This window comes from Schistocerca cancellata, chromosome 11 (genome assembly GCF_023864275.1).
Source record: "Schistocerca cancellata isolate TAMUIC-IGC-003103 chromosome 11, iqSchCanc2.1, whole genome shotgun sequence".
Lineage (NCBI taxonomy): Eukaryota > Metazoa > Arthropoda > Insecta > Orthoptera > Acrididae > Schistocerca > Schistocerca cancellata.
Window position 1 is genome coordinate 99,134,858 of NC_064636.1, and position 25,932 is coordinate 99,160,789.

Below are 25,932 nucleotides of genomic sequence, written 5' to 3' on the forward strand. Positions count from 1 at the left end.
GCTGGTGGTGGTTCTGGTTGTGGTACTCATCTCCGTAACGACTGGTGCGCTGCACATACAGAGAGAGGCAGGGTGTGAGCTGGCTGGCGTTTCCTCGTGGGGATGTGGGGGTGCCTCCCTATGGCCAGCACTGCTGAGGGACCATCCACACACTGGCAACTATATGGACGACATGTGCCACATATGGGGACAGGGCTCCCGTTAATACAAATGAGTAAGCTAGTAACTATCAGCTGAACCACCTGAGCTTCCCACGGCAGTCGCCGAACACGATACAACAGGTAGTTCAAAACAAAGTGCAGCCAGAAGGTACATACAATGCCCAACATTTGCAAAAACTCAATTACAGAATTACTGGAGAGGTCAGCTCAGGTATTATCACAATCAGATCTATACCAACGGCCTGAATTCCACTCCACCTAAATTGTATGCACCCACATAATGTTAGTCTTACAGTCCCTCCCATCTCTTTTCGCTATGGGCATTTCACTCTACAATATAGTTACTACGAGACACTACTTGAAAAAATTGATCTGTAATACTGAGTCCACAATCAGACTAATGTCACGATAATGTAAATATCACGAAACCTGGTATAATCAGGTGACAGTCTTCAACACTTGTAAACTCAAGTTTATTGCAATAAATGACATTCCAGAAACTTAAGTTTCAACTTGAAATTACATGACTAAGACATTTGTATTACACTAGCATCCAGGATTCCAATTAAGCAACTATTGTCTCTTAAGTAAGTATGAAAGATCTTAAATATCATTTTGGCCACATGTAAGCATGTGTGTGCAAATGTTGAAATGACATAGCATAAAGTTTTGTGTTAGATTATTCAAACCCAGCAAACAATTGGATTGTTAACCAAGGGCAATAATACATTACATATCCAAATATATGCAAGATGAGAATCTGAAATGTTGAGAAAGTATTTTGTACCTTTACTGGGATTTGAATCCAGGACCTATCATTGTTTTCTAACCACAAATACACATTAAACATCTGCTTAGTTTAGCTGTAGCGAGATGTGCACATGTCTGAAACGGAAATAACTTGACGGAAACTTCTGTGTGGGGTGGGAATCTAAGCCTGCATGCTGCATGCCTGCATGCATCATCGTTGTTGACTGCACACAAGAAAATGTTTATTATCGAATTCCTTTTTGCCAGTTGCTACGAGTGACATGTCTTAACTTGAAATGATGACTTGAAAAGTTTTGTGTGACAGTTGAAATACACACCACCCATCATTGTTGAAAAGACACGTAGAGGCGATAAAAATCAAAATTACTTTTCTCCTTTGGTTTGATGAGCACATATTACTATTTCAAATGACACAATGAAATTATTTGCAGACAACCACGAATACAACGAATGCTAACTACTATGGACATATCCCTGGGAACAATGTCTTAGCACAAAAGACCTTTGTCACACTGTTACATTCTGAGGACTCATTAGCCTCTGATTGTACATTTTTTTCTAAGGACCAAACAAACATTTTCATTTTATCAAGTTAAGGCCCAATGGCTCAAATGTCCACCCAACCATCCTGGTTTACATTTTCCTTTTTTTTCTTAAACCGATCAATGCAAATGCTGTGACCTTTCCCTTGAAATGCCACTATCTATTTCCTTTCCCACATTTGAGTGCTGTAGATTCTGCTTCGTCTCTTATGGTCTTGCAGTCGATAGGACATTTAACACTAAATTACTTCTTTCTTTCTTCCACAATATTTGCTATTGAATTCAAGTGTTGCATGATGGTTAACTGGTCACATTTCATGACGTTTGCCAGTAACCAATTCGGCCATACTGGTAAACCACCACATCAAGACAAACCAACTCAAAATGAGAAAATTATTTTTTGATTTGATTTGTTCAGCGCACTTACCACATACACGCACAAAATACTTTGTGCACCATTTTCTAGGCTTAAACAACAATCTTCATGACCATCAAGAGTACAACATTCAGTAAGTCACTCCAAGAATAATTTATAACTTCCAATAAAAAATTATGGCTGATAACTAAACTTATTGCAACCTGTATGAGAACATGTAAAACAAAATCTCTATGATCTTATGCATGAATCTACTTGTTTCAGTAAAATTATGGGTGGCCCTCTTAGGCAATATGCATCAATGTAGTACGCTACATAGAAAAAATTATGGACCTTCTTACGCAACTGCACGATACTTTTTTTAGGCCTCCTTTTACCACCTGGAATTTATCTGGAGGGATTATCTGTGCTAAGTAAGCTACGTTTACTGAAGACAAGTCTCGTCTTTGCAATGACCGGTGGCGTTAATAGTAACAGAAGAAACTACAATAATGAATGACCTCTTCAAAAAAACATTATATTGGATAAACAAAGCTGCTTAGTACCACCTCAAAGTAAAAAATAAATTTCTTCAGAATTTATAACAAAAGGAATCCACTTCGAGAATAACAATGGACCCATTCTCAGAACAGCGACTGCCTATGATTGACTTCCTTATAAATCAAATGCATCTCTTCTCTTAGTAAAATTATATGCCCCTAGCACAAAAATAAAGAACTAGAAAATAATTAACTTTCCTTCACGCAATACCACACTACTGCAGTTATTAATACAACAAAGGTACCAGGAGAACGTTCTGGAAGTTTGATTGATACTTGTCACCGAGTTTTGTTCTATGATCTAGTGTTGGTGCAACCTAAACTCTTAGAAGATCACAGCTGCTCAGGTGGGAGAAACATTTGCTGCAAAAATTTCCATAGGCTACGATCGATAATTCCATTAAGGCAGCTGACAATTACGTGATTTTATTTCATCGATTACAAAATCAAGTCGAAAGTACACATTAGGTAGGTAAGGCCACTAGTGAAAGTTGATTATCGGTTAACAAGGAAAAGAATGTTTTGTAAAGGCTGTAATTAACCTCCAGGAAAAGGGAACGCTCATCCAGTGAGGAGCATCCTCCGTTAACAACAAAACAACGGCACTGAACTGAAAGTTTGGTGGTCTGTTAAAATGGCTCTAGCTTCATATGATTAAGCTCTGTGTTCGAGTCACTGATCAGCCGAACACTAAACAACTATGAAAAGACCCTCTTAGCTTCTGTTGACTTCAGTTAAACAACATAGTCCGACAATTAGAAGCTCACCATCAACCTTTCCTATACCAGAAATTTTATTTCATTACTGAACGAATGATCATGTAGAGTATGTAGAGTGCTGTATCAGTCATATGTAGTCTTTTATCTGTCATGGAAATTCTTTGATAACGTATACATATGTCAGTTATGTGAACTTCTGGAACAAAGTTTAAATAAAGCTTGTTAATGTAAATAACTACTGGAATGATTATTATGTAATGCACTGTAAATGACTTGGTCCATAGTTAGGGAACGCAGGGTTGAATGTAAAAAATGTGGGGAATCCCTGCAGCTACAGAAGTAGCCTGGCAGAATGGAAAAGGTGTCGTTCACGCAAGCGGCAACTCGTCCCTTGCGACGGCTAAGGAGTCTGGCTTGAGCAGTGCTGTGGTTAATATCTCGCTAGCAGTAGCGGAACATTTTGTCTCATATTCTTGCAGTTTTGAGGCAGAGGAGCCAAGAGCGTTATTTATGCACCTTTTATTCTGCATTTGGTGATACCATGTATAATGGCATTGTTTTTGGCCCTGCAAAAATATAATTCAGAAGATCTATAACAGGGCGAGGCCAACAGTACTGCCATGACTGCATCGCCGCCATGTTAACAGCCACTGCAAATCACGCCACCAGTGGCACCAGCCTTCCACCAAAATGTTTATATTTGGCACTCTGTAAATGGACCAGGTATTTGTGAAATTTGGTTGATTTTAATAATAATCACGGTATTGCTAAAAGCTCTATCTTGCACCTGTGATTATCCCAAATCACAAACCTCACCAGTAATCCTATCCTAGTGAATTTCATTCCGAGTGTGCTAATTTATTATGAAAAGACTATTCAGCAGCTGTAAAAATAGTTGTGATTGCTTTCTAATGTGTGGAGTTGTGTTTAAAGTTCAGATTTATAGTTTGAGAAATACTACACTGCCAGTGCGTTTTTAAATCGAACTGCAATCATTTTCTTAAATAATTTGCCTTACTTAAAAAGTTACCAGTAAAAAGTAAAGTTGTTAGTTAACAGAATAATAATATTGAATAGAAGTAAAAAAGATCATTAATTATGCACTTTGATCAGAATTACAAAGCTTTATCACTGTTCATTTTATGAGTAGGTGTTTGAACTTGAATTTAATATTGTGTTGGCATTTGCACAGTCAACCATATTTTGAGAAGGTTAAAAGACTGCTTTTCAAAGCACATTTGTTATTTGAAGAGTTATAGTTTGTTGTGCTTCACTTAATAAATAATTATTCATGACAATACTCACCATTTCCCATACACACTTGTGTAGTTTTGTTAATGAACATGGTTCATCAAACCATTAAAGTTTAATAGCCCTCATGTGCTAGGCTAGTTGGTTAATGAAGCAAAGCAAAGGTCCCTCCAGAGCCACTGTAGTTAGATTTGCTTTCTGTTTAATTGCTTCAAACTGAGCTCAACAAAAAAATATTTACCGTGTTAGCTATTTTAATGCAAGCTGGTTCATGTAATGGCATAGAGAAACTCTACTAAGCAATGATGTTATAGAGTATGATCATAATAAACCCCGATTTAAATCAGGATCATTCCATGCTCTGCCCTGTTTAGTAATGCTATTAGTATCATGTGTGCTGGTGACTGGTTGTATTAACTGCTGCATCTAGTTCATTCAAGGTACATCGTCTTGACTTCCAGGTTAGTACTACAGTTATCTGCAAGGTTAGGTTACTGTGTTGTAGTGCGAACAGATGTCAAGAAAGAGTTTAGTAGGTGTTAAGCAAAGTTAGGTTAGCCCTAGCACTGCCTTGAGCTTTATTACATTGTTTGACAAAAATGCCTAACTAGGCTGGCAACTGTTATTAATATGTAATATTACGACTCGCTTTTGTGCTGGAGAACATCTGTTCCTCACCCACCTGTTTAGTGTTGGTTATACTCTCCTGGAGTGTTTTGGAAATGAATCCCAGTCAAACAGATTGTTTGTTCTGTTCCCATTAGGTTATCTCACGGTCACAACTTTCTCAAAAATTCCTCAGAGAGGTTTAATGTAATCACTGACTGCCGTTCATGGTGCTCTGTGTTACCATCACAAGCACTCCCTTCGGAGGAGGTCTCCTGCACCATTCCACCACATGTGGGTGGCTGACTTGCTGCAAGGCTGTGCCCTGTGTTCTGTGACATTTGTATGGCTGCTTCGGTATCTTGGCATTTTCAGCTCTTAAGGAGGGAGGCAGAGCTTTAGTTGGTAAAGACATTTCCAGCTGGAGTACATCACAACCAGACACACATTATAGAATCAGGTATTGGGTTTTAAGGTGTACCCAGGACCAGATGTACAGTCAGATCACAATTTAGTTATGACAATGAGTGAAGTAAATTTTAAGAGAATTGTTACGTGAATTCAGTGTGTAAATAAATAGGATACTGAAGTACACAGGAATGGAATGTGAATTTTAACTTCTATGAGGCTCTAGATAATGTGATAATGAATGGCGATCAAACAAATTTTCACGATCGTCTATACAATGGATGAGAGACAATTCATAACAACAGACAGCCAGAAAAAGACATCCAAACACTACAGAAGTGACCAAGCGCTGGTAAGTGTGATAGCTTACTCACAATGAGCCAAACAGCTCATGAATCCAACTTACTGACAAAATTAACAACATCCAGAAGAATGGAAGCAAAGCTGATGATCTGTTTGAGGATGCTAAATTTGGAGTAATGGATCCAGGGAGGTCAACTTGACCTTCAACCTTATAATGGCAGGAATGTGTGAGAAAAATCAAGAGATATTTATTGGATTTGTAGATCTTTACATGACATTTGACAGCATGAAACAGTGAATTTTTTTCTCTAAAAGGTACGTATATGGTACAGCAGATAACATAGAATATGAGCAATAGTCAACAAGAATTGGTACTCTGAATCAAAGATGATTAAAGATAAAGATGCAGGTAGTCTCCACAAATGTTCAGATGAACACTGAAGAATCATTGGTGGAATTGAAGAAACTTCCAGGAATTTAATTAAAACTGAAGGTGAAAACGATTTTGTTTAATAAAATTCACTGGTGATATTTCTGTGTTCACTGGAAGTCCGAATGAATCACCAGAGTTGATGAATGTAATAAATAGTTGAATGAACACTAAATCAGGATTAATGCATGGAAGAAAGAGGAAAGAAGAAAGAGGAAAGTATTGCGGAGTAGCAGAAATAACATTGGTGGCAATGTTTACATCGGAATTAAGGACCACGCAGTACACTGCTTGTAGTGACTATTACACATCAAGCTAATTTACACTGAGGGACAGAGCGTGGTTGTTATAAGGAGTAATGTTGCATGCGAAAGCAGGAGATTCCTTGTAAAACAAAGTTACTAATACCAAGGATAGGTCTTAATTTGTATTGGATGTCCCTTAATGTATGTTTGGAGCACAGTACTGCATAAAAATTAATCGTGGATTATGGAAAAAAACAAGAGGGGAATCGGAGCATTCTAAATTCGGTGCTATAGAAGGACGTTTAAACTACCGTATTTACTCGAATCTAAGCCGCACTCGAATCTAAGCCGCACCTGAAAAATTTGACTCGAAATAAAGGAAAAAAAAATTTCCCGAATCTAAGCCGCACCTGAAATTTGAGACTCGAAATTCAAGGGAAGAGAAAAGTTTTAGGCCGCACCTCCAAATCGAAATAAAGTTGGTCCATTGTAATATGAGACACAATTTAGGTCGAATGAATGACGATACAGCTACAGTAGTTTGGTTCCAGTCGTAAGCTTAGCAGTTAAGCTTTACCACGTAGCCATTGCTATGCGTCAGGCGCTCCGTCTGTATTTATACGGGTACCCTTCCTTTTTCACGTGCTTCTTCTGGTTTGAATCGATTGCTTATTTTGCTTTGATCTGATAAATGCCGTTTTCTTTGTTATAGGTGTTTGCGTCACTCTTAAGCTGAAAATGCATTACTGCACTGTGTCATGCATTGTTTGTCGCATTCTGATATTGCGGGTTTACGGCCTGTCGCGGCTCGCGGCATGGCTTGCTTTTGTGCGCGCTACCGCCGCGTACAATAAAAAGAAGAGAGAGGAATCGTCTCATAAGCGAAACAATGACAAGACTGCTATTTGTTGTTACTTACACTGCTGCTTTCTTTGATAATGATCAACAAGAATCAAATAATAGACTGCGTATGATAGAACATGTTCTGAACGAGAGTTAGGCGAAAATTTTTCTCCGTTTGAAAATCTTTGCGGCCGCTTCTTTATTACATCAAATTCTGCACAGAAATTAGAGTCATCTTAGATTTAAAAATCTAAGTCACTTGCCGTGCTTCATTTCTGGCTGTATCACTATTAGGCATAAGAATATTACGAATATAAACATGAGACGATACGTATATTCTTCCGCGTTTGCTGTTGTCTCACTCTAGTTTCGTGGTTTATTAGGCAGACAGGATTTAAATGATATAGCAGAAAACACGAAAGAATACATGGCAAAATGTTTATATTCGTATTATTCTTATGGTGACGAGAATACTGTATGTGATTCAAATTTCATCAGGTTCCTATTAGCAACCATCTCTTCTCACAGATAGGAAAAAATTCAGAACGTAGACTTGGCCATATTGACAAACATCCCAAACAGTCTCGCCAGTCAGATTGTCGTAGTACACTGAAATTGTGCTACATTCGAAGATGAACAATACGGAATTTGTATTTACTTTGTTGGATAATGTATGAAAATGCAGTGGTCGAAAGTCACGGCGGAGAAAAAAACCTCGTCTTCCACTTTTTTTAAAAAAATTATTTACTGACGCAGAGGTTTTGGCGCCAGTATTTATCTTTCTGCCTACAAAATTGCCTGCGTAGGGCTACATATATTCGACGGCAGAAGTTAGTTGTGGCGGCACGTACCAACATTTTTCATAACTTCCGCTTGCTTTGCACTTGATTCTAAGCCGCAGGCGGTTTTTTGGATTACGAAAACCGGAAAAAAAGTGCGGCTTAGATTCGAGTAAATACGGTAGATGAACTCTTAACAGAAGAACTGTGGAATGTCTGTGCAGAACAGGTGAGGATAGTGTGGTATGTGGAAAACTGTGACAAGTACGAGGGTCAGCATAGTAAGTTATATTTGAAGGCATCAGGGAATAACTGCTGTGGCACTAGAGGTACTTGTTGAGGTTAAAAATTGAAGGGAAAGACAGAGAGGAATGCGTACCACAACTGACCGTGAATTCAGGGGGCTCATGGCACTGCAAATCTGTTGCTCACACAGACGGACATTGTGAACAGGAGGCAGAGTTTCTGTTTGGCATGTCTGTGGTTACTGGAACTGGCTGTTACAGCAGTGGGGCAACCAAGGTGGACCACTCCCTGACAAGCTAAGGCTCTGCTGACGTTTGCTTCTGGCTGGTGCTTGCAGAGTGTAATTTTTCTTACTAACAGAAACTTTATAGCAAATTATTGGGTTGTTTTTTCCCGTCTCATTCCTGACGAGAACCAAAAATGGTCTCGTAAATGTGTGTCTATGTGTGACCTCTGCTAGATCATTCCAATACATCCAGAATAACATACAATTATCTCATTTGACATAGTGTAACACATTCAGTGCACTCATACTCTACCTGCCACTAAATTTTCTGTGGATGACATTGCATGAATTATTGTTGGCATTGGTTCGCTGATCTTGATGAGAATAAGTCACTGAACTGTTGACAATAGCTATTTTCTCTACCAACCTATTCTTAATTAACCTCTCTCCCATGATACTATGATCTAGTCCTGAGGATACCACCCATGAATGTTTGTTCTGATGCTTTTCAGTATTTATGTCTGATCTACCATATAATGGTGTGTGTGTGTGTGTGTGTGTGTGTGTGTGTGTGTGTGTGTGTGTGTGTGTGTGTGTGTTGAGGGAACTCACCGCATTTGAGAGACAGTGGCCTCATCAGGTGGAGGAGTCGTGGGCCGCGCAGCAGCAGGTGTCTGGCAAGGTGCGCTGGCAGAGGTGGTGGCAGTGGCGGAGGTGGTGGTGGTTCTGGTTGTGGTACTCAGCTCCGTAACGACTGGTGCACTGCACATACAGAGAGAGGCAGGGTGTGAGCTGGCTGGCGTTTCCTCGTGGGGATGTGGGGGTGCCTCCCTATGGCCAGCACTGCTGAGGGACCATCCACACACTGGCAACTATATGGACGACATGTGCCACATATGGGGACAGGGCTCCCGTTAATACAAATGAGTAAGCTAGTAACTATCAGCTGAACCACCTGAGCTTCCCACGGCAGTCGCCGAACACGATACAACAGGTAGTTCAAAACAAAGTGCAGCCAGAAGGTACATACAATGCCCAACATTTGCAAAAACTCAATTACAGAATTACTGGAGAGGTCAGCTCAGGTATTATCACAATCAGATCTATACCAACGGCCTGAATTCCACTCCACCTAAATTGTATGCACCCACATAATGTTAGTCTTACAGTCCCTCCCATCTCTTTTCGCTATGGGCATTTCACTCTACAATATAGTTACTACGAGACACTACTTGAAAAAATTGATCTGTAATACTGAGTCCACAATCAGACTAATGTCACGATAATGTAAATATCACGAAACCTGGTATAATCAGGTGACAGTCTTCAACACTTGTAAACTCAAGTTTATTGCAATAAATGACATTCCAGAAACTTAAGTTTCAACTTGAAATTACATGACTAAGACATTTGTATTACACTAGCATCCAGGATTCCAATTAAGCAACTATTGTCTCTTAAGTAAGTATGAAAGATCTTAAATATCATTTTGGCCACATGTAAGCATGTGTGTGCAAATGTTGAAATGACATAGCATAAAGTTTTGTGTTAGATTATTCAAACCCAGCAAACAATTGGATTGTTAACCAAGGGCAATAATACATTACATATCCAAATATATGCAAGATGAGAATCTGAAATGTTGAGAAAGTATTTTGTACCAGTACTGGGATTTGAATCCAGGACCTATCATTGTTTTCCAACCACAAATACACATTAAACATCTGCTTAGTTTAGCTGTAGCGAGATGTGCACATGTCTGAAACGGAAATAACTTGACGGAAACTTCTGTGTGGGGTGGGAATCTAAGCCTGCATGCTGCATGCCTGCATGCATCATCGTTGTTGACTGCACACAAGAAAATGTTTATTATCGAATTCCTTTTTGCCAGTTGCTACGAGTGACATGTCTTAACTTGAAATGATGGCTTGAAAAGTTTTGTGTGACAGTTGAAATACACACCACCCATCATTGTTGAAAAGACACGTAGAGGCGATAAAAATCAAAATTACTTTTCTCCTTTGGTTTGATGAGCACATATTACTATTTCAAATGACACAATGAAATTATTTGCAGACAACCACGAATACAACGAATGCTAACTACTATGGACATATCCCTGGGAACAATGTCTTAGCACAAAAGACCTTTGTCACACTGTTACATTCTGAGGACTCATTAGCCTCTGATTGTACATTTTTTTCTAAGCACCAAACAAACATTTTCATTTTATCAAGTTAAGGCCCAATGGCTCAAATGTCCACCCAACCATCCTGGTTTACATTTTCCTTTTTTTTCTTAAACCGATCAATGCAAATGCTGTGACCTTTCCCTTGAAATGCCACTATCTATTTCCTTTCCCACATTTGAGTGCTGTAGATTCTGCTTCGTCTCTTATGGTCTTGCAGTCGATAGGACATTTAACACTAAATTACTTCTTTCTTTCTTCCACAATATTTGCTATTGAATTCAAGTGTTGCATGATGGTTAACTGGTCACATTTCATGACGTTTGCCAGTAACCAATTCGGCCATACTGGTAAACCACCACATCAAGACAAACCAACTCAAAATGAGAAAATTATTTTTTGATTTGATTTGTTCAGCGCACTTACCACATACACGCACAAAATACTTTGTGCACCATTTTCTAGGCTTAAACAACAATCTTCATGACCATCAAGAGTACAACATTCAGTAAGTCACTCCAAGAATAATTTATAACTTCCAATAAAAAATTATGGCTGATAACTAAACTTATTGCAACCTGTATGAGAACATGTAAAACAAAATCTCTATGATCTTATGCATGAATCTACTTGTTTCAGTAAAATTATGGGTGGCCCTCTTAGGCAATATGCATCAATGTAGTACGCTACATAGAAAAAATTATGGACCTTCTTACGCAATTGCACGATACTTTTTTTAGGCCTCCTTTTACCACCTGGAATTTATCTGGAGGGATTATCTGTGCTACGTAAGCTACGTTTACTGAAGACAAGTCTCGTCTTTGCAATGACTGGTGGCGTTAATAGTAACAGAAGAAACTACAATAATGAATGACCTCTTCAAAAAAACATTATATTGGATAAACAAAGCTGCTTAGTACCACCTAAAAGTAAAAAATAAATTTCTTCAGAAATTATAACAAAAGGAATCCACTTCGAGAATAACAATGGACCCATTCTCAGAACAGCGACTGCCTATGATTGACTTCCTTATAAATCAAATGCATCTCTTCTCTTAGTAAAATTATATGCCCCTAGCACAAAAATAAAGAACTAGAAAATAATTAACTTTCTTTCACGCAATACCACACTACTGCAGTTATTAATACAACAAAGGTACCAGGAGAACGTCCTGGAAGTTTGATTGATACTTGTCACCGAGTTTTGTTCTATGATCTAGTGTTGGTGCAACCTAAACTCTTAGAAGATCACAGCTGCTCAGGTGGGAGAAACATTTCCTGCAAAAATTTCCATAGGCTACGATCGATAATTCCATTAAGGCAGCTGACAATTATGTGATTTTATTTCATCGATTACAAAATCAAGTCGAAAGTACACATTAGGTAGGTAAGGCCACTAGTGAAAGTTGATTATCGGTTAACAAGGAAAAGAATGTTTTGTAAAGGCTGTAATTAACCTCCAGGAAAAGGGAACGCTCATCCAGTGAGGAGCATCCTCCGTTAACAACAAAACAACGGCACTGGACTGAAAGTTTGGTGGTCTGTTAAAATGGCTCTAGCTTCATATGATTAAGCTCTGTGTTCGAGTCACTGATCAGCCGAACACTAAACAACTATGAAAAGACCCTCTTAGCTTCTGTTGAGTTCAGTTAAACAACATAGCCCGACAATTAGAAGCTCACCATCAACCTTTCCTATACCAGAAATTTTATTTCATTACTGAACCAATGATCATGTAGATTATGTAGTGCTGTATCTGTCATATGTAGAGTGGTTTATCTCTCATGGAAATTCTTTGATAACGTATACATATTTCAGTTATGTGTACTTTTGGAACAAAGTTTAAATAAAGCTTGTTAATGTAAATAACTACTGGAATGATTATTATGTAATCCACTGTAAATGACTTGGTCCATAGTTAGGGAACGCAGGGTTGAATGTAAAAAATGTGGGGAATCCCTGCAGCTACAGAAGTAGCCTGGCAGAATGGAAAAGGTGTCGTTCACGCAAGCGGCAACTCGTCCCTTGCGACGGCTAAGGAGTCTGGCTTGAGCAGTGCTGTGGTTAATATCTCGCTAGCAGTAGCGGAACATTGTGGCTCATATTCTTGCAGTTTTGAGGCAGAGGAGCCAAGAGCGTTATTTATGCACCTTTTATTCTGCATTTGGTGATACCATGTATAATGGCATTGTTTTTGGCCCTGCAAAAATATAATTCAGAAGATCTATAACAGGGCGAGGCCAACAGTACTGCCATGACTGCATCGCCGCCATGTTAACAGCCACTGCAAATCACGCCACCAGTGGCACCAGCCTTCCACCAAAATGTTTATATTTGGCACTCTGTAAATGGACCAGGTATTTGTGAAATTTGGTTGATTTTAATAATAATCACGGTATTGCTAAAAGCTCTATCTTGCAATTGTGATTATCCCAAATCACAAACCTCACCAGTAATCCTATCCTAGTGAATTTCATTCCGAGTGTGCTAATTTATTATGAAAAGACTATTCAGCAGCTGTAAAAGTAGTTGTGATTGCTTTCTAATGTGTGGAGTTGTGTTTAAAGTTCAGATTTATAGTTTGAGAAATACTACACTGCCAGTGCGTTTTTAAATCGAACTGCAATCATTTTCTTAAATAATTTGCCTTACTTAAAAAGGTACCAGTAAAAAGTAAAGTTGTTAGTTAACAGAATAATAATATTGAATAGAAGTAAAAAAGATTATTAATTATGCACTTTGATCAGAATTACAAAGCTTTATCACTGTTCATTTTAAGAGTAGGTGTTTGAACTTGAATTTAATATTGTGTTGGCATTTGCACAGTCAACCGTATTTTGAGAAGGTTAAAAGACTGCTTTTCAAAGCATATTTGTTATTTGAAGAGTTATAGTTTGTTGTGCTTCACTTAATAAATAATTATTCATGACAATACTCACCATTTCCCATACACACTTGTGTAGTTTTGTTAATGAACATGGTTCATCAAACCATTAAAGTTTAATAGCCCTCATGTGCTAGGCTACTTGGTTAATGAGGCAAAGCAAAGGTCCCTCCAGAGCCACTGTAGTTAGTTGTTTGACAAAAATGCCTAACTAGGCTGGCAACTGTTATTAATACGTAATATTATGACTTGCTTTTGCGCTGGAGAACATCTGTTCCTCACCCACCTGTTTAGTGTTGGTTATACTCTCCTGGAGTGTTTTGGAAATGAATCCCAGTCAAACAGATTGATTATACTGTTCCCATTAAGTTACCTCACGGTCACAACTTTCTCAAAAATTCCTCAGAGAGGTTTAATGTAATCACTGACTGCCGTTCATGGTGCTCTGTGTTACCATCACAAGCACTCCCTTTGGAGGAGCCCTCCTGCACCATTCCACCACATGTGGGTGGCTGACTTGCTGCAAGGCTGTGCCCTGTGTTCTGTGACATTTGTATGGCTGCTTCGGTATCTTGGCATTTTCAGCTCTTAAGGAGGGAGGCAGAGCTTTAGTTGGTAAAGACATTTCCAGCTGGAGTACATCACAACCAGACACACATTATAGAATCAGGTATTGGGTTTTAAGGTGTACCCAGGACCAGATGTACAATCAGATCACAATTTAGTTATGACAATCAGTGAAGTAAATTTTAAGAGAATTGTTACATGAATTCAGTGTGTAAATAAATAAGATACTGAAGTACACAGAAATGGAATGTGAATTTTAACTTCTATGAGGCTCTAGATAATGTGATAATGAATGGCGATCAAACGAATTTTCACGTTCGTCTATATAATCGATGAGAGACAATTCATAACAACAGACAGCCAGAAAAAGACATCCAAACACTACAGAAGTGACCAAGCGCTGGTAAGTGTGATAGCTTACGCACAATGAGCCAAACAGCTCATGAATCCAACTTACTGACAAAAATAACAACATCCAGAAGAATGGAAGACAAAGCTGATGATCTGTTTGAGGATGCTAAATTTGGAGTAATGGATCCAGGGAGGTCAACTTGACCTTCAACCTTATAGTGGCAGGAATGTGTGAGAAAAATCAAGAGATATTTATTGGATTTGTAGATCTTTACATGACATTTGACAGCATGAAACAGTGAATTTTTTCTCTCTAAAAGGTACATATATGGTACAACAGATAACATAGAATATGAGCAATAATCAACAAGAATTGGTACTCTGAATCAAAGATGATTATAGATAAAGATGCAGGTAGTCTCCACAAATGTTCAGATGAACACTGAAGAATCATTGGTGGAATTGAAGAAACTTCCAGGAATTTAATTAAAACTGAAGGTGAAAACAATTTTGTTTAATAAAATTCACTGGTGATATTTCTGTGTTCACTGGAAGTCCGAATGAATAAATAAAATATAATGGTGTGTGTGTGTGTGTGTGTGTGTGTGTGTGTGTGTGTGTGTTGAGGGAACTCACCGCATTTGAGAGACAGTGGCCTCATCAGGTGGAGGAGTCGTGGGCCGCGCAGCAGCAGGTGTCTGGCAAGGTGCGCTGGCAGAGGTGGTGGCAGTGGCGGAGGTGGTGGTGGTTCTGGTTGTGGTACTCATCTCCGTAACGACTGGTGCGCTGCACATACAGAGAGAGGCAGGGTGTGAGCTGGCTGGCGTTTCCTCGTGGGGATGTGGGGGTGCCTCCCTATGGCCAGCACTGCTGAGGGACCATCCACACACTGGCAACTATATGGACGACATGTGCCACGTATGGGGACAGGGCTCCCGTTAATACAAATGAGTGACCAGTAAGCTAGTAACTATCAGCTGCACCACCCGAGCCTCCCACGGCAGTCGCTGAACACGATACAACAGGTAGTTCAAAACAAAGTGCTGCCAGAAGGTACATACAATGCCCAAGATTTGCAAAAACTCAATTACAGAATTACTGGAGAGGTCAGCTCAGGTATTATCACCATCAAATCTATACCAACGGCCTGAATTCCACTCCACCTAAATTGTATGCACCCACATAATGTTACAGTCTTACAGTCCCTCCGATCTCTTTTCGGTACGGGCATTTCACTCTACAATATGGTTACTACGAGACACTACTTGAAGAAATTGATCTGTAATACTAAGTCCACAATCAGACTAATGTCACGATAATGTAGATATCACGAAACCTGGTATAATCAGGTGACAGTCTTCAGCACTTGTATACTCAAGTTTATTGCAATAAATGACATTCCAGAAACTTAAGTTTCAACTTGAAATTACATGACTAAGACATTTGTATTACACTAGCATCCAGGATTCCAATTAAGCAACTATTGTCTCTTAAGTAAGTATGAAAGATCTTAAATATCATTTTGGCCACATGTAAGCATGTGTGTGCAAATGTTGAAATGACATAGCATAAAGTTTTGTGTTAGATGATTCAAACCCAGCAAACAATAGGATTGTTAACCAAGGGCAATAATACATTACATATCCAAATATATCAAGATGAGAATCTGAAATGTTGGGAAAGTATTTTGTACCTTTACTGGGATTTAAATCCAGCACCTATCACCGTTTTCTAACCACAAATACACATTAAACATCTGCTTAGTTTAGCTGTAGCGCGATGTGCACATGTCTCAAACGGAAATAACTTAACGGAAAGTTCTGTGTGGAGTGGAAATCTAAGCCTGCATGCTGCATGCCTGCATGCATCATCGTTGTTGACTGCACACAAGAAAATGTTTATTATCGAATTCCTTTTTGCCAGTTGCTACGAGTGACATGTCTTAACTTGAAATGATGGCTTGAAATGTTTTGTGTGACAGTTGAAATCAACACCACCCATCATTGTTGAAAAGACACGTAGAGGCGATAAAAATCAAAATTACTTTTCTCCTTTGGTTTGATGAGCACATATTACTATTTCAAATGACACAATGAAATTATTTGCAGACAACCACGAATACAACGGATGCTAACTACTATGGACATATCCCTGGGAACAATTTCTTAGCACAAAAGACCTTTGTCACACCAGATGCATACTGTTACATTCTGAGGACTCATTAGCCTCTGATTGTATAATTTTTTCTAAGGACCAAACATTTTCATTTTATCAAGTTAAGGCCCAATGGCTCAAATGTCCACCCAACCATCCTGGTTTACATTTTATAAAGGCACATTTGCATGCCGAGCGTGAGTTTCCTCGGAAACTCGAAATATTAATTAAATAAATAATCAGTGACAAATAAATAAAGCCTATGGCACACAACTGCAGCGCTGTGTCGCTGATAAAACAAAAGCACAATTACGTTACTCTTATGTTTGATTAAGAAAGGGGTGAGCTCTGGTAGAAGTGGTGCGAGAAGCACGTATTTTATTCTATTGTCTGGCACACCGCCATATTTCATGTTATATAAGAATACTGCGAGTTGCAACCAGACTAGGCACTCGATTCTGTAAAGAATTTATATTTATAAAAGTAAGTAGGATTATGAACTGTAGGCTTATTCATTGAATATATCTGATTTAACTAACTGTGTAATTTTTTTTATGTTTAGTAGACAATCACCTCTGTACGACGTATTGGCATGGCTGGCAAATTATTGAAATATTGAGATTTAGATTATGAGTCCGCACCTACCGCAGCAGTCTTTGGAAACGATTTATTTACGAAGTCCGATTATTTCAGTTTTATTTCACGGTCAACTACGAGTAACATTGCCTTTATGAGAAAGCCATTGTCAAGCGTCTGATACCGAATGATTAAATGTCCACGTTCCAGATAAGCAAATATTTATTACAATTACAATCACAATCACCATCATACAGATAGAATAATTAATATTTAAATAATATTTTTATTTTATTTATTTTATATTGGCGACTGCGTGTCGGACTTGTTATTTTGGCATTTGTTACATTGTTCTCTTTGTTTCATGTGAAAAATCAACTTTCTGGACCTGGACTTGACTGTATGAGAAATAACAAAAATCTGAAGATATTTGCCAATTATAAAATTTTGCGGGAAGACGCAATGAAGCTTCCAGCAAAATAAGGTAAGACGCAGCATCTTTGCATTAGCAGGCTTGACCAGACGTATAATTCAGTGTATTAGCTTTTCAGTAGATTCTGTAGTGTTTCTTTCGTGCATAACAGTTTTCAGTGATAAATTTCATTTTCAGTACTTTTCCTTAAACAATAACTTCTGCAACAATACCAATACACGAGTGTACAATATGGCCGACTTCTGTACGATACGTTGTAACACGGACAGCAGCCATTAACAATAATCCCATATTCAGTTTACATTTCTAAATTAACAAACAGCCATTGTTGCTACGAGCGATTCATGCTCAACTGCATTTTATTTTAAAACCAGTGTCAAACATTATTTTCTTGAAACATATATCACGTGTGGCATGGTCATAACTAGAAAACAATACGCAAAGATGGAACAGCAAAGACATACTATTCAGACGCAATCCGACTCGGACGAGAGACAAGTGTTAGAAAATGACTTTACGACAGCAACCGGTAGTGACGATTCATCAAATATTGACGCAAGTGTTAACGGAAATTTTGACAATAGGCCGTCCACCACAAAAATTTCAAAGTCTCAGTCAGAGCCCATGTTAATACATGACGTCATGTCTAATGACGCGGCGGGGGCAGAGACCTTGCAAACAGTAAACATTGCCAACATGTTACAAATGCTAATGAAACAGAACGCGGAAAACATGGCAACCTTAAAGACACAGTTAAAGACACAAAATGACGAAATTAAATCTGATCTCATAGCAATCAAGACAGGTAATGACACTTTATGTAAACGTGTAGAACTTATAGACGCCACACTGACCAAACAGATGACTGAACTTAGTACTAAATTTTCCCAGCTTAATACGAGACAAGAAAAGATTACAACTGACGTAGCACTTTTACAGACACAAGTAAAAAACCTTAATGTCACGTGTGAAGTTCTTACTGAACAAATTCAAACATATCCTTCAGTACATGACAACCTTGAAAAACGAATTACTGACGTACAGAATAAATTTGACAATGTTGAACAACACCTGACTGACATCTTACAATCTGATGCCACAGCTCATTTTCAAAATATTAATAAAGAATTTCATGATTGGGTAGTGAACAAAGACAAACATTTTGATAGATGCTTACGTGAAAATTTACCAACAATTGTGCACGACTCCGTAGCGCAATACATTACTAATAACAAACAGCTGATCAGTGACGCAGTACAATCCGTCACTGCACCCATGAGACAATTCACCGATCGACCACAGTCTGAATGTAACGAAAATATCAGTCAAAATGCACAGTTCAGGAACCAATATACATTCGAGTATGACACACACATACCGCACACATTCGGCGCTGATAACCACGCAGTTGAGCGCCCCACAAACCAAACATCATCATCACATACCGCACACGACAAACACACATGAACAAAACACACCACGACTACAACACATACCACGATGTGCAAACACAAACACAAGCTATTATCATGGTAAACCACAGCAACATTATCGTAATTACTCGCCAGCTGAACATACCAGTAATTACAGTGGAATAAATCCATATCACAATACGAAGGAAGAAGAAAGCTTAATGAAACACAGGCAATTTCAGATTTTTATCCCAGAAAAACGAACCATTCATCCGGTGATTTTTCTTAAATCTTTTAGTAACGCATTTCCACGCACTTGGAGTGACCGGAAAAAGATTTCATATATTGTCGGTTACATCCAAGGCGATGCAGCTGTCTGGGCATACAGTCAAGCTGACGTATGTACCACGTACAGTGAGTTTGAGCGTGCTTTTCTGAACAAATTCTGGTCGCAATCCGTCCAGGAGCGACTCAGAAGACAAATTTTAGAACCTGAAACTTTTAACAGTAAAAATGGCAACTTACGCAGATATTTTGAAAAATACTTGAACATGGGACACTTTTTAGACGAACCAGTCGCAACGCGTGATATACTCCGTGCGTTGAAGGCCAAATTGCCTTTCAACATTAAAGAAAAACTCCTACATATCCCGGATGACGATTCAGATTATTTTTTAACAGCCTTAGATTCGGTTGACATGTTACTTGAAGATCAGCGCTTCGCCCGGCAAAACAGCAGCCACAATGTTTACACTAGTGGTATGCAAAACATGCAGGTTTGCCAACTCAATTCTGGCGCGCCCACAGTTGGATACGCGGTACAGCAAAAACAGCAAACTCACATGCCGTTTCAATACGAAAATCAAAATCAACACGCGTATTCTAATACAAACAAGAGTTACAACAGTAATAACACTTCATGCGGCAATCCATACAAAAGGCACCGCGGTAATAACTACAACGGTAACAACGGATACAAAGGCAACAACAAAAACACAAACAGAAATAGAAATAATAATAACTACGAGCCAAGACAGCATCAAGGTTGGACTCGTAACGATCAGTACTTCCATTCAAACTCTGCTTTACCACAGCAGCCACCAGGACAAAATTGGAACATACCTTACGACCGACAGGTAAGTTATACAGGGTGTATACAGGGACAAGGAAAAAAAATTCCCGGATTATTCCCGGATTTCTCCCGGATATCCCGTTTAAAAAATATGCTTTTTCCCGGGCGACCTACTGTCACTTAGCACAGAAAAAGTTCCCTCGGAACTGTAAAACTTATCAATCCTTTGAATGGTTAACGTTTTATATAATCGCTTAGAACTTCCCGGAAAAAAAAAAGAAAAGCCGGGGCAGAGACCTTTGATTTGCAGCAACATATACGCTGCATATTTTCATATTACGAAAGTATAAATTCGAATTGCACCAAACACAGCTTGTTAGTTTCCGGAGCGTTGCAACCGAGGTTGTGATGTCCTTTTGTAAGCGAGTCATATCTCAAGCCACGAGATCTCGCCAGCCGATGACAGCAGCTATTCACACCATGGACACGTGTTATAGTCAGCCACTAGCAAGATTACTGGTTACATAGCGCGAACACACAAGAGGAAAAGTTAACGGTTTACATTAATGTACACAGTACCGTATATCTACAAGAAAAGCTAAGCTTTCACGTGTAATATTGGTCTTTTTTTGGTGTGATATACTTCAAGATACATCACACAAATGTGCCAGTTAATTTAAAATTGTGACATAAATGCCTCGGCTCGAAATTCTTGAAGTGGCTGGTCCTCAAACTGTTCAGTTTCGAACGCTCTCTGATTTAGATATCCATCCCACTTTCACACACGTAACATAATTCATCTTGCGTAAAAAGAAATTTACTTTGAAAGTAACGCTTTTCTAACCACCGTTCGCAATACTGTTAGTTATAGGTTCGATTTACCAGTTGCCAGAGAGCGCCAAAAACGAATTATTGTGCGTGTGCAACTGCAGTGGTGTAGGAAGCCCGCATGTTCGTGTGTATAAAGCACTAAGAGAGCTTACACTACACCATAAAAGAAACAGGGCATCAGAGGATACTCCAAAAGGCATCAAAATTTCGTGAATCATACTAAAATGCATAATTCGGCTTGAAGTGCACATTGTTTTTTTCCAGATTCACAATGAAGTAGGTCCCATCTGATATTAAGCTTTTCAGTGTGGTTTTTGGGATGTAAATTTTCTTGGAGTACCAGTACTCTACGATCTTATGTTTGGTTCTTTATTATGGCATAATGCCATACATGGCAGAAGATGATAACGTGCACTTGAAATTCACCGAACAGTTGGAAGTATCCAAAATTGTTAAATGAAACACTTCGTTTCAAATAAAATGATTGCCTCAGCGGAATTTCTTAATGCTTGACTGCTACTAACTTGGAAAGAAAATAAAATCAGAAACTGAAATTAATAATATATTTTTGCCCTCTGTAATTATGTGAATGCATTTTAATTCACTTGATAGCTCCCGGCCACAGAAATCCGTTTTGTTTTCATTTGATATGGGAGCTGTACACGAAGAGAAGCAGCGAAATCACTTAACGTAAACACGGGTCACGTGGAGACTAACCCCCTCCCCACTGCAACTCAGACAACTCTGTGCAAGCGCGAATCTGGCAGCTAGGGCGCGCGAGAAAAATTTTTCTCGTTTGCATCTGGCTGCTTGCTGCTACTACCGATGCAGCTAACAGCCAAACTTCAAGAAGCGGGAAGCGAGAGAAGGTACTGCTTATACGCGAGTCAAATGCGCATGCGCAACAGACCGCTGGCAACTGGTCAAACGAACCTAATGTGAACAGTTGTGACGTCATGCTCATAGCAAGCAGTTTATTGTTACGAAGAATTACAGTCTGCGCCCTACGGCCTTTAACATATTTTTGCTATCTGTAGACGCTTGTGCGTGCACGGTGTTTTGTTGTCGTAAAATGCACATTTCCTTTGCCACTACAGTTTTATTTTTTTCCCTCTCGTTTATATTTTATTGCTGCAGTATCATTCTCCAGTAGCAGGATACAATAACATTCTTTGCTAGAGTATCAATTCTGCAGTCAAAACTACAAAAATGTAACTGAAAGCTAAAACAATGAAAAATTCCCGGAATTCCGAAAAATTCCCGGGTTTTTCCCGGTTTTCTCCCGGATGAAAAAATTCCCGGGTTTTTCCCGGAATTCCCGGTTGTCCCGGGTCGTATACACCCTGTTATAATGCGCAACAGCAACAACAACCGCAAAAGTTTGGAGATCATAATAGGCAATATCCAAATGTGAATATAATAGAAATGACACCTGATGCACAACCTCAATCTGTGTCAGTACCTAGTACAAATGCTAATCCGACAAACTAGAAACAGTCACTTCTATGCCCCAGGTCGTGGCTGCAATGTTAATCAGTTATTTGACACCACACTTGAACAACAGAATAATGATATGCCGAATAATTCTAAACAAAAATTACCTGTTTTATTTATAAGATACAACCACAATGAGAATATATCAGATGAACTTTTACAAGACAGTACACAATGTCGTTCAAACACAAATGAAATTGTTTTAGCATCTACTACTGGTGTAGTAGGTGGGATTCCAACTACTATTATCCTAGATACAGGTGCAGCTGTGAGCGTTTTGTCTTTTAATTTCTATAAAAAGATGTGTGAATTGGAACCTGTGCCTGAGTTTCCTGCCCAAAACTGTAAAATAACTACTGCACTAGGTAATAAGTCATGTAGGGTTACGAAGCAAGTTTTTGTAAACATTAAAATAGGTAATGGAACCGTACAATGGCCATTCCTGGTTGTACAAAACCTTGTGACAAATTGCATATTAGGAATAGATATTATGAGCGAGAAGGACTCTATTATAGACTTCTCCAAAGGTAAATGTATTTTAAATGATAAAGGCAGTGTAATTATTATTGATTTGGACAGGAGAACTCTAAAGCATGACAAACACTGTACAGGGTACAAGGTTCAGTTAGTACTTGACAATGACATTCAAGATATGCAAACACACTCAGCTGACACAGAGATAATGGACTTGAAAACATTGCTTGATCATAAGATAAGTGAAGCTACAGCTCTCAGTGTACATGAACGTATAAAACTACAGGAAAAGTTATCCAAATATTTACAAGTTTTTACCAAACGATTAGGTGTTATCAACACGTATGTATACAAGATTGAAGTTAAGCCTCATAAGATATTCTACCACAAGACATATGACGTACCGTTATCTCAACGACCTGCTGTGTGGCAAGAATTAAAACAAATGTTAGACTGGAAGGTCATTGAACCATCCACCTCACCTTATTGTAGTCCTCTACTTGTTGTCAAAAAATCAAATGGAAGCATTAGGTTAGTGTTAGACGCACGAGCAATTAATGAAATAATTTTACCGGTTCACACAAAACCCGAAAATTTAGAAGAGCAATTACAGAAATTTCTAGATGCAAAATATTTTTCCACAATAGATCTCGCTAATTCGTTTTGGCAGGTGGGTACCACTCCTGATTCACGGAAATATACTGCATTTATGTTCGGGGGGCGAACCTATCAGTTTTGTGTTCTACCCTTCGGACTGAATGTCAGTTCTGGGGTATTCATTACAGCCCTGGATACCGTGCTTGGCGATGATTTAGTTGAGACAGTCACACACTATGTAGATGATATACTGATAGCTACACAGTCTTGGAAGGAACACGTTGGCACACTTCAAAGAATTTTAGAAAAATACGCACACCGAGATCTTAGAGCATTTCATGCTGGATAATGTCAAAGTCATACCCATCAAAATATTGCTAAGCAACTCGAAAAACTCTGTTGTTACAACACATATAATAAGTGGTGTAGAAATTTTCATTTCAGCGGTTCCAGAGTCGCAGTTGAAGGCAGAAGAACTCTTCTTTCAGCGCGCGCCACCACCTGGAAGACAGAATATCAAAATAAAATTTAATAATTACGTAGCAGTGAATGATATATTAATTTTTCACGGAACATTTGTTATTGTAGGTACCACTGACTTAGTATGACACCTGACGAACCGACAGACGTCATCTGTCAAGCGATCTTTTACTTTGAGAAATAGATTAGACGCACATCTCTCAACACGAAAAGCATCTATCAGTAGTCAAGGCCACACAGACACTCTACACACACGCACAAAACGCGAGGAATCGAACATTTTCTCTCTCTTACTATTTTGAATATTTATTGAGTAGTGAAAACGCCTGGTCTTGCCTACTGATGTAATGAATGTTGTGTCTAACCTATCTTAATTTCAGATGACATCACGTGACACAATGTAATAACCTATAGCTATGTAATGATGATGCAAACATGTTTATGTGCAACTGTATTATGTTTATGCTAAGAAAATATGTGACGTGTGTATGTATAATTACTTACTTTTTTAACTGATGTATCATGTAACTGTTACTATGTAAAAATTTGAACAAAACGAGTGCCAAAAAGACATTGCATAGTGAACCTCTGTTCACGGACATTAACGAACATTACTAACTCTGCAACTACGCAGAAACCTATGTGAAGGAAACGGTTAATGCCATTCATTATGCATCGTACCTATGTAAACGCGATGAACGAATTCCTTGATTAATAACTACGAACATTTAGGTGAGCTATATTCAGCAAAAAACTGAAAATGTGAAGTGCGTAATTCCTGCATCGTCTAGTGACATTACCACAGTACCTAACTTCAAGATGTTAACTGGATTAAATGGACACAAACTGCCTGTCCAGAAAACAACACGACGGGTGGAAGAATTTTGGTTGGAACTTCAGGGAATGAAATGTTCTCGAAATGTGACGGACACTCTTACCTGGACTGTCCAAGGATCGACGCCAGCTATGTGCCGTCCGAGGTTCTGCAACCAAGCTTCCACGGAATGTAAAAAACGAACTGCACGTGGACCAATTACTCGACGGGTCACGTCTGATCTGTAATAAGCAATGCTTTTAGTCACAACGAACTGCATCACAACGACTATAATGGAAATGGGAAATGGACACGCTTATGTATTAATCACGTTGTTATACAACGATGTTACTGTGATCAAAAAACTTTACCACGACGATACTAACCTGTAAAAAATTATTGTGCAGCAGATGAATATGAACTGTAATAACGACACGATGTGTATAGGTCAACGCACCTGAAACATACGGACATTTTTCTTTGAAGTATTTCAAAACAATACTATGTAACTAAGAACATTCAACAATCTAAGTTGTATTGTGTTATAACAAATATTGTAAATTTAAAACTAAGTTACCTGTCATAGAATGTAGTCTTCATATGTAATCTTGGTTGAATATTTTCTTTGTGCAACGACTGAGAAACGCGCGCACACGAACAATATGAACTGCAATACTGTGCCGTGTGATCTAACTGTACGATATAACGGCAGTGCCGGAGTCACACAGATGCTTCTGCGCATGCGCGCACTCTATCTGCCAACATAAGAACTTTTACGGCGCACCCGCGTCATTCAAATTTTGTATATAATGTGTATAATGTAAGTCATGTAAATAGTTGTAGATAACTTAGATTTTCTTGTGCCTTTAGGTGAATTGCTCGCCTGCAGGTGTGTCCTTTCGCCTCGCAATTCAGGGGGCAATATAAAGGCACATTAGCATGCCGAGCGTGAGTTTCCTCGGAAACTCGAAATATTAATTAAATAAATAATCAGTGACAAATAAATAAAGCCTATGGCACACAACTGCAGCGCTGTGTCGCTGATAAAACAAAAGCACAATTACGTTACTCTTATGTTTGATTAAGAAAGGGGTGAGCTCTGGTAGAAGTGGTGCGAGAAGCACGTATTTTATTCTATTGTCTGGCACACCGCCATATTTC

At 38.7% G+C, this 25,932-nt stretch overlaps 1 protein-coding gene across 1 annotated transcript in view; it reads right to left on the bottom strand.

Moving 5' to 3' along the window:
* LOC126108441 (salivary glue protein Sgs-3-like) overlaps nucleotides 1-25,932 on the bottom strand; it is a 593,649-nt gene that overhangs the window by 554,715 nt on the left and 13,002 nt on the right. The window contains exons 3-4 of the mRNA XM_049913655.1: nucleotides 15,071-15,220; nucleotides 9,058-9,207 (exon numbers count right to left, since the gene is read on the bottom strand). Of these exons, the coding sequence (XP_049769612.1) occupies nucleotides 9,058-9,207; nucleotides 15,071-15,220 (300 nt within the window). The remainder of the gene's footprint in view (nucleotides 1-9,057; nucleotides 9,208-15,070; nucleotides 15,221-25,932) is intronic.